Raw genomic sequence first — 18,898 nt, forward strand, 5'->3', positions numbered from 1 at the left:
GATGTTAAGTACACAGAGATTTTTTAGATAGTTTTTCTTTCACCAATTTCACACAATCCCCTGTTCTTTCCAGCCCTTACTATGCTTCAACAGACACTTAGATTGGTCCCCTATCTTGGCTATTGCAAATAGTGCTGCAATGAACACGGGGATGCAGATACTGATTTGAGTTTCCATTTTCATTTGTTTGGATAAGTACCCACAAGTGAAAGTGCTGGGTCATATGCTAGTTCTAACTTTTCTGAGGAACCTCTATACTGTTTCCAATAGTGGCCACAACAATTTACATTCCCTGCAACAGTACCCAAGAGCTCCCTTCTCTCCACATCCTCACCAACACTTATTTCTTGTCTTTTTGATAAGAACCACTCTAACAGGATGAGGCGATATCTAATGTAGTTTGCATTTCCCTGACAGTTAATGATGTCGAGCCTCTTTTCAGGTACTTGTGGCCATCTGTGTGTCTTCTTTGGGAAAATGTCCACTGAGATCTTTAGATTGTTTATTTTGCTATTGAGTCATATTTGCTTTTGAGTTCTTTATATACTTTGGATAACAGGCCTTTATCAGATATAAGATTTGCATATATTTTTTCCCATTTAGTAGATTGCCTTTTCATTCTGTTCATGTTTTCTGTTGCTGTTCAGGGGCTTATTAGTATGACAGTCCCACTTACTTATTGACTTATTAGTTACTTAGTTTATGTTTTCCATGCTTTAAAATATTTTTATGTTTAAATATTTTAAGCAATCAGTTAAAAAAAGAACTCACTACACTCTCCTGTTTAACTAACATTCTGACCCATTCATATCAATCTTTAAAAATAAACACAACTGAAGCCTCTAAGTGCCCTCCCTGATTCTATCTCTATCAGCAACTTTTACCCTGGGAAGGCAGACCATGACTTTCACGCATCATTCCAATATACGATTTTATACCCATTCTTCATATTCTTTGACTCACAAGAAATAAATGACTGTGCAGAAGAGTAACTCTGCTTGTTATAGGCCAACAATATTTACATGCCAGCCACTATTCTAAACCATTTTCAATTATTATTAACCGTCCTTTGTGCCCCAAGGGTACTTACATTGTTGTATAGTACCTGTTCTAGACACCTATGTGATTAATCAGTCCCTTCTTTACATTGGACTGTTAAACATCTACATGGATGGCATGGACTAATGTTTTGTTTATCTTTGAACATCCAGTGCCCAGAAATGCCCGACACATACTGCGTATTCAAAAAAAACGAGCTGAAAGAAGTTTTCGCCTCCCTACACCACCCTCGGGCAATGGCTACATGTAAGCACTGACTTGACGCTGTGGCCCCATCAGAATCTAAGCATTTGAAAATGCCCAGACATAGTATTCTGAAACATTCAATTCAAGACAGTTTACCGGGCCTATAAATGCACTGTGTACTGCGCTAGTTAATTTAACAGAAACGGAGCCAGAAAAGCAGAGTCTAAAGGTAGAATATGAAGGATGTGTGATAATACTTAAGAAAGTAAGAAGTTTAATGGAGAAGAAGGTAATCACAAATTTCAAACACATACAAGACTTCAAGATGAATGAGTCTTATGCTAAGGGTCTTAGATTTAAGCAGTTTACCTCCAGGGCTACCGTCAGGATGGATGGTTGCTGCAAAGGTTAAAGAGTAAAGCACATGTTGGAAAATTTGACAGTGCGAAGGAAGAGAAATGGAGCAGCAGCTACACAGTACAATACAGGTAAAGATCTGTGTCCACTAAATGGGTGGATGTCAGAAAGTGCAGAAGAAGAAAAATCATGGACTGGAAAGGAATATTTATCAGTGAAAGGGGCATTATGAGTTCAAAAGAAATGAAAAACAAGGTTTTACAATGTTTATCCACAATGCACATTTGATTCTGGAAGCACACAATATATCGAAGGAGTAACAGGGTTTTAAAACGTATGGTTTGTTATATTACTTTGTAACAGATTAATGGCTCCTACCTGCAGCGCTCTCCATGCCTTCTACAAAAATCCCCCCACACTGGGGAAAAATCCAATACCGACGTCTGTAACGATCCTGGCCAAACATCACTGAACGTAAAGAGTGAGACGCATCGAAGAGCTCCCTTCTGTACTGACTCTGTTGCTGTTAAAAAATGATGCATACAATTATGCTATGGGTGTTAAGTGCTTTCAAAATTGATATTTAAGTGACTTTATACTTATCATGGCTTTAGAGCAGCTAGATTTCACTATTGAAGAAAGGCAGCAAAAGAACTGATATCACACGTCTGACTTCAGTTCCAGTAACAGTTGTAAAGACAGAAATTACTTTGAGGGTAATTAGAATATTTTTGTTGCCAAGGATTAAAAAACGTTTTGTTTTATTAGATATCTTATCGTAAAGCATGTCTTATATTTGGTAATAAACAATGTGATCAAGTGTTTCACTGAGCCAAAGACAATTGGCTCAATTCTAATGATTACAGTGTGTAACAAATAATACTCACATATACCTGTATTTGCCTATTTTTATACTCATGCTGCAGACCTTAGGCAGCATATGACTAAATTTTGGAATAACTGTGTGATGAATCTAATGACATAAAATGCAGATATCTCATAATACTAATCCTGAAATACTTCACTAATGCTACTGAAATTCAGTTTTACATGAGAAGTACATACATATATAGTCTATAGATCCAGTGCAAATAAAACCCACAAGTACACTAATGTAAAATAAAACACAGGACAGGTGAGAAATTGGGGATCAACAGAGGTGAGGCTTAGAACCTCACCCCCCCTGTTCTGAGAGAAATCTTCTGCATACGTGGATGTTTTATTGCCCTCGTCTACCTTGGATTAACACATAGTCTACAGGCACACACCTGATCATCCACATTTGCTCTCTTACAACACTAAACTATGTTTTCTACCTTTATCTTGTATCTACCTACCACTTCAGCATTTTATTAAAAATAATAATAATAAAGAGAGAAATGTGGTATCCACATATAAATCAAGTATAAAAATCAAATGAGTATTCCTATTTGAACTGACTGTTCATAGTTCATAATGCATGAGCAAAACTGAAGGTTTCTGTGATGGCTGCCCTTGTACTGTTCACCATGTAAGAACTTAATTCACAATGTAAGAATTTGTTCTCCATGTAAGAACTTGTTTGTTATGCCTCAGAAGATTGGAGACTGACGAAAATTAGGCTTGGAGTGGATTAATGATTGTGCATTGAGCATTGACTCCCCTATACAGAATTTTATTGTTGTTAACAACCATTTGATCAATAAATATGAGAGATGCCCTCACAAAAAAAAAAAAAAAAAAGTACACACTTCCAATGGTAAAATAATAAGTAACCGGGATATAATGAATATAGTCAAGATATTGTAACAGCTTGGTATGGTGATAGCTGGTACCTAGAATTGTCATGTATATAAATGTGGAATCACTATGTTGTACACCTGAAACTAATGTAATGTAATACTGTGTGTCAACTACCCTTCAATAAAAAATAATTATCTAGAAAAAAAAAAAAATAAATAAATAAAATAAATAAAACACAGGATGCTGAAACTATTAACATGAAATCTGACTGAATTTTAAAAGTTATGAATTCCAAGAAATAAAACCATGCATTTATTGATATTTTGTATTTAAATAAAGAGCTAAAGAATATAGCTCTTGATTAAGTTAGTACCATGTCTTAAGAGGGAGGACTTTAACATTGGCAAGAAACTTTTACGGTTTAATTGTGAGAATGTTTCTGGAGCTCTCCATTTTAATTACTTACAAGAAGCTTGCTTTTATTTAGCAGTCACAAAAAAGGAATCCCATACAAGGTGGATTTTTAAAACACTGCAAAAATGATGTAAGCTATAATCTGAAAACTGCTTACTTTACTCAGCTTTTCAATCTGTCTTTCTAGCTCTTCAACACTTGCTGCTTGGTCACCTTCATCCTATACATGACAAAATACAGTATCATTTAAAGTTTTAAGATTTATTCAATCAATCTGTGGGTATTTAATGAAGGCCTCCTTTATGCAAAGCACTAGGATAGGCCCTATGGGAATGAGTAAGCCTCAGCTCTTGGTTCTTTGTAAACTAATAATCTGGTAGGGAGACACATGCACATCACACTATGGAAATAAAAACCACTACACAGAGGAAGCCATAGGGACCCCAAAAGAGGTAGAGATTTAAGAGTCATGGAGTTCAGGAGAGGGTGAGATTACTTTTAGTGGGAATCTTTACCGAGAGAGGCTACATGGAAGAAGTTGTGTCTTAATTAGCTACCGAAGAATGGTTCGGATTCGATCAATCAGAGAAAGCGCAGGGCATTCCAGAAAGAGTCTGATGTATCTTGACATGAAAGGTACACGAAGAGGTAAGACAGGAGATGAGGCAAGGATGAGTTCAGGGTTAAACGATCTAGAGCTATAAATGCTTGACCATGGTCAATAACGTGATCCTTTGAGGGAGGTTAAACGTGAGAACTACGCTTACAAAGATAATACGGCAATAGTCCTAAGATGGCCTGGAGCAGGGAAAGGATGAACATTGTCAAATCTGGTTAGTATTCCACTGCAGTGACTCAAGAGGGACGGAGAATGTGGGACTTACATAGGTAAAAGAAACAGAAACGGAGAAAAGCAAATGGACGTAAGAGAGTATTACCTAATTAGAAATGTTAAGTCATGGCCACTCATGGGTATGAGGCAGAGAGGGGTGAGGGAGACAAAGGAAGTAGTAAATTATGGTAAGAGTTTAAATCTGGGAGACTGCAAAACTACTGGTACCATTCATTTGGTACCAGTGACTCACTGGAGTCATTTTTAGGGCAAAGAAGGTAAGTTATATTTTGAACACATTGAGCTTTTATAAGAAAAATAATCCCTACGATATATAATACTAATTTCGTAAGTGGTACTTTACTGGTGATTACATGAAATTTTTCATTCTAGAAAATGAATATAGGAAAACAACCACCAAATTATATGTTTTAGAGGGAAAGCATAAAGTAAAAGGCACATGTCTTTTCTTTGTATCGTAGCCACGCTACTTCCTATGGGCAAACTACTTAACTCTTCTAAGACTATTTCCTTACCTGTAGATTGATAACAACATTTCCTGTAACATGGGGGCATCTGTGAGGGCCGAGGAGAACAGATCTGAAAGTAACCAGCAAACTTCCAGGCACACAGTGTGCAAACTGGTTACTTTCCCTCTTTCTGAAAATTGTATCTAGAAAATGCAGGTACCTCTTAGGTTTAAAAAAGTAAAATTTGTTTCCGGTGCTCATTTTCTAGAAGCATTTTTAAAAAGCCACACTGCCACCAACCACTCATGAGCAGGTATTTCTGGATGAGTAGTTATCTCCCCAACAAAAGGAAATGGAAAGAAGCTTTAGTATAAGCTATCGTTTATCTACTTCTCATCCAGTTTAGGGGAGCAAGTTACAGAGGCATTTAGGCATACTGTTTGTGCTAACAGTAACACAATTTCTACTTCAGGAAAGAAGTCTTAAAAGAGAACAGGCCCAATGACCCTCAAATAGATAATTACATAATTACATGTCTGTATGGTTCTAAAGTGATCTTTTGACTCGCAGGGCAAATGTTTGATAATATGCTTACACAAAAATACAATTCAAGCAACAGTAATAAAAAATACTTGCAAAAGACATCAAAGTAACTATGTATCAGTCAAATAAACTTAGTGCTGTTTCTAAGACTCTCCCTAAGATGAAAAGGAAGTAAAGTGTCTACTAAGGTTTGTTTAAAGCAAAGGAGTTTTGACTAATAGTCCTTATAATTTTAAGAGATGTGTAGAACTTAAAAGGTCAGAGAGAAAGGCAAGGAGACTAAGCACAAAGAACTCATCTCTGCCGTGGTTCTCCATGATTTCCCAACCAAAAGAGAGGCCACTGTATGTCCCTATGTGTCAAAGTTCGATCATCCACATAACCTGTTACCAGGCCAACTTGTGAAGTTAGAGCTCACGTAGGTTTCAACACAATTCTAAGGTTTAGGTATACAGACTCCATGTGCTGAAGGAATGAGGAGTGTGGAGAAGAGGGAATCATCTTTGAGACAAAGGGGGATGGACTTAGTCAAGGGCAGGACCTTCTAACAGAGAGCGATCACACGGGTCTCAACGGAAAGGCTCCCTGAAATGCATCTTCTAGGGAGTTTTAATTCCTGGCACTCTCCCCAAACTTTAATCAAGAATCTAAACCTACTTTTTGAGGAATAATGTATCTATCCTATCATTGGGCTCATTAAATAGTTAAATTTTTTAAGGCAATTGATAAGTGGCTACCAGTTCTTCATCATAACAGATAACTCTAAAATCACTTAAAAGAAATGTTATTTTGACTTGTTAGGTCCTAAAATTATTATCTTAAAAAGTTTTTAAACTGTTTTCTCACATTAACAACATATACATTTGCCAGGATTTTACTCAATGAAACCCTATAATCTACCTATAATTCAATTAAAAAGTCACTTTAAATGATATATGTGGTTAAGAGACATTAATGATATTTAAATAAGTAGTAACAAATTTTAGTAGAGTTTATCTACCTTGCCCCATTGATTATTTTCTTTATATCTTCAACCCCCTCTCTTACTGACTCCCTTCAACCCGAAATCATATTTAGCCTTTCACATCTGAGTAACCCTTGGTTGTCTGTCCCCTTTAGGAACCACCTTTTCCTCTGAGGCACAATGCTTACAGAAGTCATCTCACCTCCTCACCTTCTATGGTGCTCGATCCTTCGCCACCCAGCTCCTGCTCTGACCCGACTAACGACTGTGCTGCCACTGGTCCCCAGTGACCTCTGCCTTGCCCGATCCCACAGACACTTTCGATCCTCATCACACTAGACTCCTGCTACGTTAACATTGTTTATCACTCCCTCCTTTGAAATGTTCAGTTTTCTTGATTTTTGCTACTACTACATGGGTAGAAAAGAGCTGACATTGCAGGTCTGACTGCTCTATTTGAAAGGCCCGCGTACAAGGCTGGTCCCTGGCTGGTGTCTGGGAACTTGGATTTCACAGGGTTTCCTCCCACGCTGATAGACTGGCTCACTGGAACCCAACTGGGCTAACAATGGGGTGTATACTGAACACCTGTTTTTCTCCTGGGAGTTTTATACTTGTCATAACTCATTCCTAGGAGACTGAAGCCCATCCTGTGTGACTCCACTGGGAAAAGACTCTTAACAGTGTGGGTCTGGTTTCCTCTGGGCTGTGGCTCACACGTCTTTTCTCTCTGATTCTGATGTGTGAGTCTTCCTAGTGAGTCACTGACTCTGGTGATGGCCTCAGAGATCCTTGAACCATTACAGACATCTCCTACCTCTACAACTGCTCCTTCTTCAACAAGAAGCCCTACGGGATCTTCTGAAATGTTGACATCCCTTTGGGGTTCCAACTTCAGTCTACTGCTATGTTCCCTAAACCAATCACCCTGTACAGAAATCACCCACCTCATGATTTTAAACTACTGTCTGTGTGAATAACTTCCAGATCTATATGTTCATGACTGAACTCATCTTTAGGCTTCAGATTCTTATATCCAACTTACTGCAGAACTGCTGCAAAGGCACCTCAACCGTAACATGTCCAAAATGAACCCACCATCGTTTCTTGTCTTCCACTATCTGATCTGCACTCCCCTCCTCCTCTATCATCTATTTATTCTGTTCCTCCTGATTTCTCTAACTCAGTTAATGGCAAGAATACCACGCAGCCTCCCAAACCAGATGGTCGGGCATCAATCCTACCCTTCCATCAACCTACCAGTTCAAATACTACTCATTCTTCTCCCTAAGTATTTACTGAAATCGTTTCCTCCTTCTTCCCAACTACCATCGGGCTCGTTTGGGACCCTACAACTCATTAAACTCTTGCAACATCTCCTGACCGACCTTCCCACCTCTGATCTTGCCCTACCCCAAATCTACTTCTATTTTCCATGGAGCTGCCATAGGGAGCCACTAAAAAAAGCAAGTGTGACTCTGTCATTCTGTCACTTACAAAGAGGAAGCAATGGCTTCCTCCTACCAAAAAAGTGTAAATCCTAGTTCACAGTTGTTGCTAGGAGGCTCTCTAATAACAATGAAGCACTTGTCAGTCACTTAAGGCGCATCGTGGTTTCAGATTCCTACGTCCGTTTATGCTGTGCTTTTTGCCCGAGCACTTCTCTAGGGGTTCTTCCCCAGGTTAACATTCAGCCCACCTTTTAGCCTCAGCCAGTGGGCCCAGAAAGCCTTCGTTGAGGACCTATTCCTCATAAAGGTTCAATGCCCTTCCTTTCCGCCTGCCTAGCACAGAGTAAATACCACCGGCAAAGCAGTTAACATGTAGTACATTACATTTTCTTACGGCAAATCTTCCTCAATGAGACTGCAAGTTGAGAAAGGACTTTCGGTACCTTACTCATCTTTGATCAAAAGTGCCCAGAGCGAGGCACATAATAAACTGATGATGCTTGAGAAATACATCAGTTTCACTAAATGTGACAATACTTTCAAGGCATGAAGTATTGTACACATATAAGCTAGGATTTTACCAGAATGAAAGAGGATAACTGAAATTAAGAATCTACATGGTTCTTTGAAGAACTCTCAATATGTTCTATAAAAAGAAAAACTTGCCTTTGTTTATTCAGTGTAAGCCCATCCCATGTGTGGGCAATTATTAAACCATCACAAAAAACTTTACGAGGTGATTGTTATAAATATTCAGTTTTCAGATGAAGAAACTGAGGCAAGTAAGTGTCAAAATGGAATTCAAACCCAAATCCACCTGACCCCCAAATTCTGTTTTCAGTATGTTATGTTATCTTTGTCAAGTAATAAAATCTACCTAAACTTGATTACCTCATCTTCACAGACATCAGTTTTCTTTCCTTTTCTGTCTTCCTTGTCTTCCTCCTCCTCCTCCTCCTCCTCGTTGCCATCAGCGTCACTGTCGCCGCCCTTCCTTCTTCGCTTGTATCCTGCTGTGGGGGTGGCCGACGCGTGCTGCTCTTCTCCAAGATCGATGCCACCTGAAGTGTCTCTCTTGCCTGCTTTCTTAGCATAAATGATTCGGAGCCTTTAAAATGTAACAAAATTAGGATGTACAAGAAAACCTTCTCTTCATATATTTTAGAGAAAATAACGTGAGTTTTAAGCAAAAATGCCTTACGGTGAGTATTAAGTCAATGGCAATAAAATTAGAATTAAAGAAATTTAAGAAATATGTTTCCAGAAATTACAGAATATATTGACTTTTAAGAATTATTCTGGATCTCTCTGGAATTAGAATATATTTTAAAAATAAAACTTAGCTGAAAAAATTAACTCTAGCAATGACCAATGATAATTCCTGATCCCATGCTTTCAGACTGAAAAAATTTCTGTTCAAATTATACAAAGAAATCTCCTCTTACATAGAAATTGAGTAATTTCAGCATTATATTTCCTGGCGGGAAACTAATTAAGCTTTAATTCTGAATACATTTGGATATTTTAGACTCTATGAAAGCAAACTTTAATTAGAAAGCAATTTTTAAAAGTGGCAGTTCTAAACAGATTCTACTTATGACAAAACTAACTTGATAGCCAACAACAATCTTAGAAAACGTGATTGCTTGACTTCTTTGGGAGCAAAAATGTAAACTGACTTTTTTCTAAGTCTGAAGCATAAGATGTTCAATGACTCTAATTACAACTTTTGTCCACTGCAGACTCTCATCCTAGGTTTTATTAATTTCTTAACTCATCTTAATTAAGCTTTACCTTTTTTTATTTCTTACACATAATAAACTTTAAATTCTGTGTTTGGAATTTATGTTTTACTGGGGAATTTGTACAATGGGAAACAGTATACTAACTTTAATAAAACAGGACTTACTTGCTGAGTTTACCTTCTACCATCCATTTATCTCTCCTCAAGTTTGACATATAATCAGTGTTCTTGTCAATTTCACTGTCAATGCAAAAGTTTATTAGAAGACAGAAATTAATCCATTATGCAATATGTTAACATGGTGAGTAAACTGTTGCCATTTCTTGCTAACTAAAAGTGATGTCAATGAGTAGCGAAAACAAGTGAAAAATTATATCAATACAGTATCACAGCTAAGAGATATACAGAAGACTTAGTATGTCCACCAATGGTAGAAATGCATGGCTCTGAAATATACAGATTGATCCGTTTCCTAGAAAGGAAAAGAACTAAAAGTAACAATAATTAAAATATGTAAAATAATGAATAGAAAGAACAAGATGAATATGGATTTGTTCACCAAAACTTGAAATACTAGAGTGCAAAATTTACTTTGACTCTTAAATGTAAGTTTTTAAAAAGTACAATACATCAATAAACTAATATTAAATTGTTATTAGCAAATAATAAAATAAAAAGCTGGATAATTCTATTAATGGCTATGAAGGAAAATCACGTAGTTATTTATCACTGAAAGATGTCAAAGAAAGAAAAAATTCCGGATTCTTGCAAAGGTGCTACCTTCTGGTGGCATGGTAAGAAAAAACTATTTTTATGTTTCCTTATATGAATAATTAACAGAATTATTAAGTAAACAAAATGGTAGCAAAGAACATGCAGTAAGATCCAAATTTTCTTTTCAACAGACTGCAGTAAATGCATTAAAATAGTAGTAGTAGTAGTAGTCATCTCTGAATGGTGAGGTTAAGTGTAATTTTGTTTTCTTTGTGCTACTCTGTAAACTTTGGATTTTGCATGGGTAATTTGTGTTACTTTGTCATATAAATTATTTCGATTAGACAAATTGAGAACAGGAAGGAAGCGCCAGAGAAGTCTAGGCACGGGCTCACCTCACCACCCTCCTGCTGCACGCCAGCTCACTGATCAGGAAGGCCAGCGCCGAGGCTTTCTGGGCCGGAGTGTGGGCCTGGAAAGCCTTGGTCCTCAGGCTTTCGGTGAGCTCAGTCTGTCCACAACGGGCCTCCATAAAGATCTGCAAGATCTCGGAAACATTGTCTCGATTCATACCAACATTCAGCAAATGTTCTCCAAGAGCTGTTTCGGCCTATAAAAGTTTGGCATTTTTGTCAGTATTGTTCCTAACCGTACAGAACATAAAAACAATTAAGATTTTTAAATGTTTTTATTATATTATCTATGTATTACTGAAAAGGGCTTAATTCACACTTGAAATGAAGTAAAGATAAAAATAGACAACAGATGATAGACAGGTATTTGAGTACTTGCGTCTTTCTATTCCTTCTTTAGACCCTTGGTTAACAGGCAGGAAGGAGAGTATGTGAAGTCATGAGTAGATATCATACCTTCTTTGACTATAGAAACTATCTCAAGCTTTCTAAGGCTTTATCTAGGCGTTCTATCAGTACTGGTTGCGGGAGGCCCAGGGGCACTACTGTTGTGTTTTCCAGCTCTAGAGTGTCATGGACTTTATTGTCTGGTATCCTAAATAGGAAAATGGAAGAACAAGCAACTGGTGCACCTGGAAACTTCTCTCTCCATCATATTATCTACAGCAAAGCTGACTGAAATGTGTATCTTAGCTGGAATTATGATCCACTTGAATTTCTTGAGTATCCACTGAGAGGTACAGAGTCTTAACATGCTGATCTTAGAGGTGCTGTCACTAGCCTCAATTGTTCACAGTGATTGAGAGCACACAGCATAATTTCAGAAGGCATACATAAATTTTAATTCTTTATGATTTATAAATTCTCTTTTGCTGAATATCACTTTCCTTAAGTCACTTGGTTTTGGCCAAAAGCTAGAGAAAAATAAGAGTAATCTGGGAATATCTACATTCTGTAGGCTTTATGAACCAGGTTTCCCTAGATGTGGACCATTTGCAACTGAAAGCAAATCTACACTTAACTTTGTGAGATGCGGAAAAAACTAGATCAGTGTATACACTCTTCTGCTAATATGCTAAAGCCAGTTATCAGTGCACTGAGGGTACAAATTAAAATCACTTTTTGTATTTTGTTTTTTTACCTTGTATCCTGTAATTAGACCTGGATCACACACAGCAGCTGACAGGAGCCTCACAAGCAGGTCTTGTACCTCAGCCATGCTGTCCCCTAGATTCAGCAATCCCTCTTGAAGAATACTCAGGTCTGGAACATCAGTATTCCCATTAAAGCCTAAAGCTTTACCGAAGACTCGTAAGAACTGCACCACAATGAGACAGTTTGAAAATGTACTTCCAGAGAGGACAAGTCCTGGAATACGAGGCAACTCTGGCAAAGGCTGAAAAATAAAATAAAATAAAAAACTAATTAACTAAAACGGCTATGACTTCAGATTTTCTGAAATAGAACAAGTTGCCGTCTTTCTTTGCTCTTGAATTCTGCCAGTGGTTTTCCGTCTAGACTGTGGATTCCCTGAGGGCATTTCTGCAACCCCATAGTACTAAGCACGGGATTTTGAAACCAAGCAACCATCAATAAGTTTTAGTGGAACTCAATACGAACTCAGAATTCTGAAAAAAGAACACAAATTTTAATTAACATATTGATAGAACATGGGTTCCATAACTGGAGCAACAGAAGAAATAAGCATTTCAAAAGTACTTGGCCATGGACATACTAAGTAGGGCACGTGTACTAATTTCTTCTAATGATGGAGACTGATTAATAATTCATGCTTGTTTGGTTGCTCAGAAACTACCGTGTATCTATGGGCCGATGGGAGAATGGTACCATCTTTGGCTAATTAATGCAGATAAACTATTTGGTCCACATGACCAGAACCCATGATCCTATCAAGAACCCAGTTACACTGCAACTAACAGTCTCTAGGCTTGTAGCAAAACACTAATATTGAATTTCAATACTCCCATTAGAAAGCAGCTTCTTTTGCTACTTCTCAAATGTGCTCACATAGTAACATTTTAATGACAAAACTGTAGTACCAGTTGTCATGAATATTTAGGAAGTAAATAAGGCAATAAGGCCATGAATGAGACTTAATAATAGTATTTCAAATTTTGATTAGAAAAAAATGAACTTTTACATATTTCTATTTCACTGGTCTTTGTTAAACAATGTTCCTCCACCCTGCACTTACTGAAACAACTAACCAAGGACCTTCTCTAGTGATACTGTGTGGAAACAGAACTGCGGATAATATCTGATAGCACACAAACCTTACAGGTTCCATTTGAAAACCAAACCATCTAAGTCTGAATCTTTTTTCTTGAACCATATCATACACATACCATGTGATTTAAAAAATTTATATAACAAAGCTATCAAAAGGCTTAAAATGGACTTCTATATTTGATTTACTGCATGTGGATTTAAACAGAAATAACAAATTCAAGAAAATAGAGATCTTTTAGGATTTTTCAAAAATTGCTCACTGTGAGCCTACTAAATGTGTCAACTAACCTATGTACCCTCTCTGGACATAGGAAAATTTAAACATGCAGTTTTACTAAAACTAGTGTTTATACTTTTATTTGTAGTTAAAAGCATTTGTGCTAAGTAAGAATATTATTATAACTAAATCCCCACTAGGATATTTTTGCTTTAAGTGCTTTAGAAAAAGCTGAAAAGAGACAATCACTCTTTGTATTATCAGATGAACATGGCATATAATATAGATCCTATTGACTAATTATACTATTATTGACAGTATTACAGAAATATGTATTATTGACAATTTTCTACAAATACCATCTTAACTATAGCCAAACATAATTGATTTCTTCTGATAAGTATATAAATTATGCCAGTTAACATGATTATCACGCTCTTTCCAAATTTCTACTTTTACGTATTTTAGCAACATCTGTGAAAACAACAGGAGAGAAAACACATGAGGTCCTCTCACTGGACACATTTCTTGGCTTTCAAGGTGATAAACAGTATGGACCCTGGAGTTTAACAAATTGGAGTTTGGATCCAAGGTGCCACTTATGAGTTGTGTCATCTTGGGCAAGTTCCTTCACCTCTTTGTGTCAAAGTTTCTCACTTGTAAATGGGCATAAATACCTCTTCAACAGGATTGTGGTGAGGGTTAAATGGGAGAATTCATACGTAAAAAACACTTAGCACAGTGCCTGGAAAGTAGTCAACATACTCAATGAAGTTAGCTAACAAGTCTAAAGCACTGAAGGAGGTTACAGATTATAAATCCTGATTTATTTAAATATCTAAGGGGGTTTGAGGAGAAGGCAGATCTTTCTGTATCTAAACATATAGGAAGGACCAAATGAAACAGAAATCTTATCTACTTTTATCATTCCCCCTTGTACATTTGTACAGTGTTTTTATTTCAATGAAAAAGATTGGCAGCACTCCACCACTTATATATTTAGAACTTCCATTTCCAGTGCAGGAGGTCAATAGACTTATTGGTGGCCATCAGGAGAAGCACACTGACCTAGACTTGGAAATCCACTGCTCAGCTGAAAGTGAAAGCCTTCGTACTGGCAGCTCGGGCAGACGAATGAGGTGAGAACACAGGAAAAATTAAACTTATTAAGGAAATGGTTTACATGATAACTTACCTTTTGGTCTGCTAAGCACATGTCTTCATTAGGCTTCTTTAGTTCTTTTGCAATTTCTAATTCTAATCTTCGTTGCTCTAGTTTAAGCTCTTTCTTTAATCGTTTCTCATCACGTTTTTCTTGCTTCGACCGTTCTTTTTCCTTAAAAAGAAAACCATGCCCACATAGTCTCTTTAACCATTATTATGTTTGAAAAGCCATTAGTTAAAATTTAAAAAGTGATCTGTGTTATGTCCATGAACAGAACTGTCCAAGCAGGTTTAAGCGACGGACTTAGGACTGCATAGAAATAACTTATTTTGCTTTTCAGTATTGTCACTCTTTGATTTTCAAAATAATCTTATGACTGTATATATTTTTGTGCAGTTGATCCTTAATCAGCACAGGCTTGAACTGCATGGGTCCACTTATATGCAGGTTTAAAAAAAATACACACACTGGTAACTTTTTTGAGATCTGCAACAATTTGAAAAAACATTTTCTTTTCTCTAGCTTTATTGTGAGAATACAGCGTACAATACATACAACATAAAAAATATGGTTGATGATCTGCTTATGTTATCAGTAAGGCTTCCCAGTCAATGGTAGGCTATTATAAGTAGTTAAGTTTCTGGGGAGTCAGGTGTTATATGCAGAGTTGTTTCCTTAATGTCACATTGTTCCAAGGCCAGCTGTGTGTTCTCTGTGTGTGTGCATGTGTATTCTTGGGCATCATTTTTAACTAGTGATATGCAGTACTTTTTCCAATTAAAAAACCATACCTATAATATGGAACAGAAGGTAAGAGTGTGGTCAATTTTTAGGATAAAACGGAGATTTCCAAGAAATCTTTGAAAATAGTAGGATCTTTAAAACTTGGTGACAGGCATCCATTTTTGTTTACTAATAAAGATACTTCAAGGGAAACATGGCGTCTCTAAATTCAGTGAATTTAGTGAACTTATCCACTATTTTAATTTATTAGTCAAATTAGTCACTAATTTATTTACTGAATTTTAATGAACTGTATAGGACTAATGCAAATCCTGTGGTTCTCGTGTAAGATGACTCAAAGAACCAGTTTCAAATGGCATATATAGACAGTCACAACCTAGGCCCCCACAAGGTCAGTCTCACGTCTTACTCTCGGTGCATTCGCCAGGCCCTAGTGACACTGACACAGCTGGGTTGGGAAAAGTCTGCGTGACAGTTTGAGGCACTGCTTGGATGATGATGTGATGATGCTGCTGAAGATGGAGGAGGAGGAGGAGAAAGAGGAGAAGCAGCAACAAAGCTAAGACAGGTGTACATACAAGGTTAAAACTGACTCCCTCTGCCCCTTGTCTTCCTCACCCCAAGGGCCCTAACTCAGTCATCAGGCTGTACCTTAGTGTATGTCATCCCCGCCCTGCTTAGAATTCACAGCTCCTCCTCCTCAACACATATGCCTTTTTTTTTTTTTTTACTCTTCCCACAACTACTTCAGGCACTGTAATATTTCTTTTTTGGCTCCCACATAACATAGCATTTATTGAACTCTGGGACAATTATCTGTTTAATGTCTCTCACGTTACTGTGAACTTAGAGTGGTCAGAAGAACTAATTTATTCACCCATTTCTTAATGCACCTATTCAATTCTCAGCTGTACAATTTGCCAGGCACAGTTTTGAGGGATTTTTATCCTTTTCCCTGACTCTCATGTCTGTATCATTTCAACATTCCTCACCAACTGATCTAAATATTATTTTTATTTCTGACTATAGTAATTATCATCTGACTCTAACGGACATATTTGGTGTGCTTTAGCATATAAAACTTATTTAAGCATGAATTAATGATTAATTCTACAAATGCCACATAAATAAAGATACGTTAACATCTGTACTAGTAGTCATTGAAAATATTCAATAGCCAGTCTTTTTCTCTACTTTTTACATTTTATATCGTGGACAAACATAATTGATGTTTTCAATTTTCATCTATACACAAACCTTGTATCCAAAAGCAGAGATAAACACCTTTGTTAATAATACTCAAGTTATATTTAGGAATTTTTAAGTATCTGAAATCACAGTCATGAAACCAAATTTTAACCCCTCAAAAGACCCTCAAACAACATCCCAGTAATTAATGGTAACTCTTTTTATTATTGGTAAATAACTGATAACGTTAGGCTTTTGTTTCTATAGGCTTCAATTTTTAATATTGAAACAAAGAGAAAGTTATAATCCAAGGACATAATCAGATTTCAGATGCCATTTGAAACTTATAAACAACACAAAGTAGCTTTAGGGAGATCATTCTGATCGAGAGAAACACCACACAGTACAAAGCATTATCCAACAGTTTGCACTTCTGAGTTGGGGGTCTGCTACTTAAAGAGCTAAAGACATCACAAAAAAACCCATATATAAAGAAACAAATATAAACATACAATAAAAGCACACATTATATACATTTATCTGTGCTAAACATTATTTCATATAGTCATTTTGAGTTTTTATTTTTAATATAATTGATACTGGTATACCATCGCAGCGTTTACTTAAAAAAAAAATAACATGCTGATTCAAAATGGATCAAAGACCTGAATGTAATTCATAAAACCAAAAAACTCTTGGATAAAAACATCGGGAAAACTCTTTTGGACATAAACATGAGCGAATTCCTAGTATCTCTCAGGGCAAGGGAAACAAAAGCAAAAATGAACAAGTGGGACTATATCAAGCTGAAAAGCATATGTACAGCAAAGGACACCTTCGTTAGAAAAAAAGGAACCCTGCAGTATGGAATATATGCATGAATGACAGATCTGATAAAGGGTTGACATCCAACATATATAAAGAGCTCGTGCACCTCAACAAACAAAAAGCGAATAATCCTATTAAAAAATGTGCAGAGGAGCTGAACAGACAGTTCTCCAAAGAAATTCAGATGGCCAACAGACACATGAAAAGATGCTGCACATCGCTAGTCATCAGAGAAATGCAAATTAAAACCACAATGAGATATCACCTCACACCAGTAAGGATCGCCACCATCCAAAAGACAAACAACAAGAAATGTTGGCGAGGTTGTGGAGAAAGAGGAACCCTCCTACATTGCTAGGGGGAATGTAAATTAGTTCAACCATTGTGGAAAGCAGTATGGAGGTTTCTCAGAAAGCTCAAAATAGACATAACATTTGAACCAGGAATTCCACTTCTGGGAATTTACCCTAAGAATGCAGCAGCCCAGTTTGAAAAAGACAGATGCACCTCTATGTTTATCGCAGCACCATTTACAATAGCCGAGAAATGGAAGCAACCTAAGTGTCCATCAGTAGATGAATGGATAAAGAAGAGGTGGTACATACACACAGTGGAGTATTATTCAGCTATAAGAACAAAATTAATCCTATCATTTGCAAGAACATGGATGGATCTAGAGGGTACTATGCTCAGTGAAATAAGCCAGGCAGAAAAAGACAAGTCCCAAATGATTTCACTCGTATGTGGAGTATAAGAACAAAGAAAAACTGAGGGAACAAAACAGCAGCACAACCACAGAACCCATGAATGGACTCACAGCTACCAAAGGGAAAGGAACTGGGGAGGATGGGTGGGAAGGGAGGGATGAGGGCAGGCAAACAGAAAGGGGGCCTTACGTTTACCATGTATAATGTGCGGTGGGGGCATGGGGAGGGCTGTGCTACGCAGAGAAGACACGTAGTGATTCTACAACATCTTACTACGCTGATGACACTGACTGTAATAGGGTTTGTGGGGGGAACTTGGTGAAGGGGGGAGCCTAGTAAACAAAGTTCTTCATGTCATAGTGGATTAAGGATAACAAAATAAATTAAAAAACTAAAAACTCTGACTGTCCTCTACATTTACCTGTTTTCGTTTCTCAGCCTCCAATAATTTGGCTTTTGCAGCTTCTTCCTTCTTTATCCTCTTAGCCTGTGCATATAAAATAGGTCTCAAAGTCATGCAACAGCACCACCACAACCTGAATATGACCTTAGACTTGGAAACGGAGCTCCATGCCTCGCAAGGTTCAAACAGTATGTAACGTGTATGTAGACAATTACAGATTTCCCCTCAGTTTGTTACGTTTAACATACTGATTTCATTTGTAACGTATAGATTACAATTAAGATATACAAAAAAATTCTTAAATTCGTAAGAGAATGTCAGGTTTTTTTCTTCAAACTCTGTAAAACGTCTGAAATAATTTGAGTGTTACTTTACCTTAAAACTTAATCACAGAAAAAAATGATGTTATGGCATTTTTTGCTTTTTCTGATTTTTGAAAGTAAATCATGATCACTGTAGAAACTTTACAAAAACGGGATCGATTTTAACAATAAAGGTTAAAGGACAAATAAGTAGCATTTAAAAAT

General features: G+C 37.0%; 1 protein-coding gene across 1 annotated transcript in view; it reads right to left on the reverse strand.

The window, feature by feature from the left end:
* LOC130681273 (bromodomain adjacent to zinc finger domain protein 2B-like) overlaps positions 1-18,898 on the reverse strand; it is an 81,530-nt gene that overhangs the window by 17,324 nt on the left and 45,308 nt on the right. The window contains exons 6-13 of the mRNA XM_057493910.1: positions 18,390-18,455; positions 14,532-14,672; positions 12,011-12,265; positions 10,852-11,066; positions 9,908-9,982; positions 8,890-9,106; positions 3,896-3,958; positions 1,981-2,125 (exon numbers count right to left, since the gene is read on the reverse strand). Coding sequence (XP_057349893.1) covers positions 1,981-2,125; positions 3,896-3,958; positions 8,890-9,106; positions 9,908-9,982; positions 10,852-11,066; positions 12,011-12,265; positions 14,532-14,672; positions 18,390-18,455 — 1,177 coding nt within the window. The remainder of the gene's footprint in view (positions 1-1,980; positions 2,126-3,895; positions 3,959-8,889; positions 9,107-9,907; positions 9,983-10,851; positions 11,067-12,010; positions 12,266-14,531; positions 14,673-18,389; positions 18,456-18,898) is intronic.

The sequence above is a fragment of the Manis pentadactyla genome, chromosome 16, assembly GCF_030020395.1.
Source record: "Manis pentadactyla isolate mManPen7 chromosome 16, mManPen7.hap1, whole genome shotgun sequence".
Lineage (NCBI taxonomy): Eukaryota > Metazoa > Chordata > Mammalia > Pholidota > Manidae > Manis > Manis pentadactyla.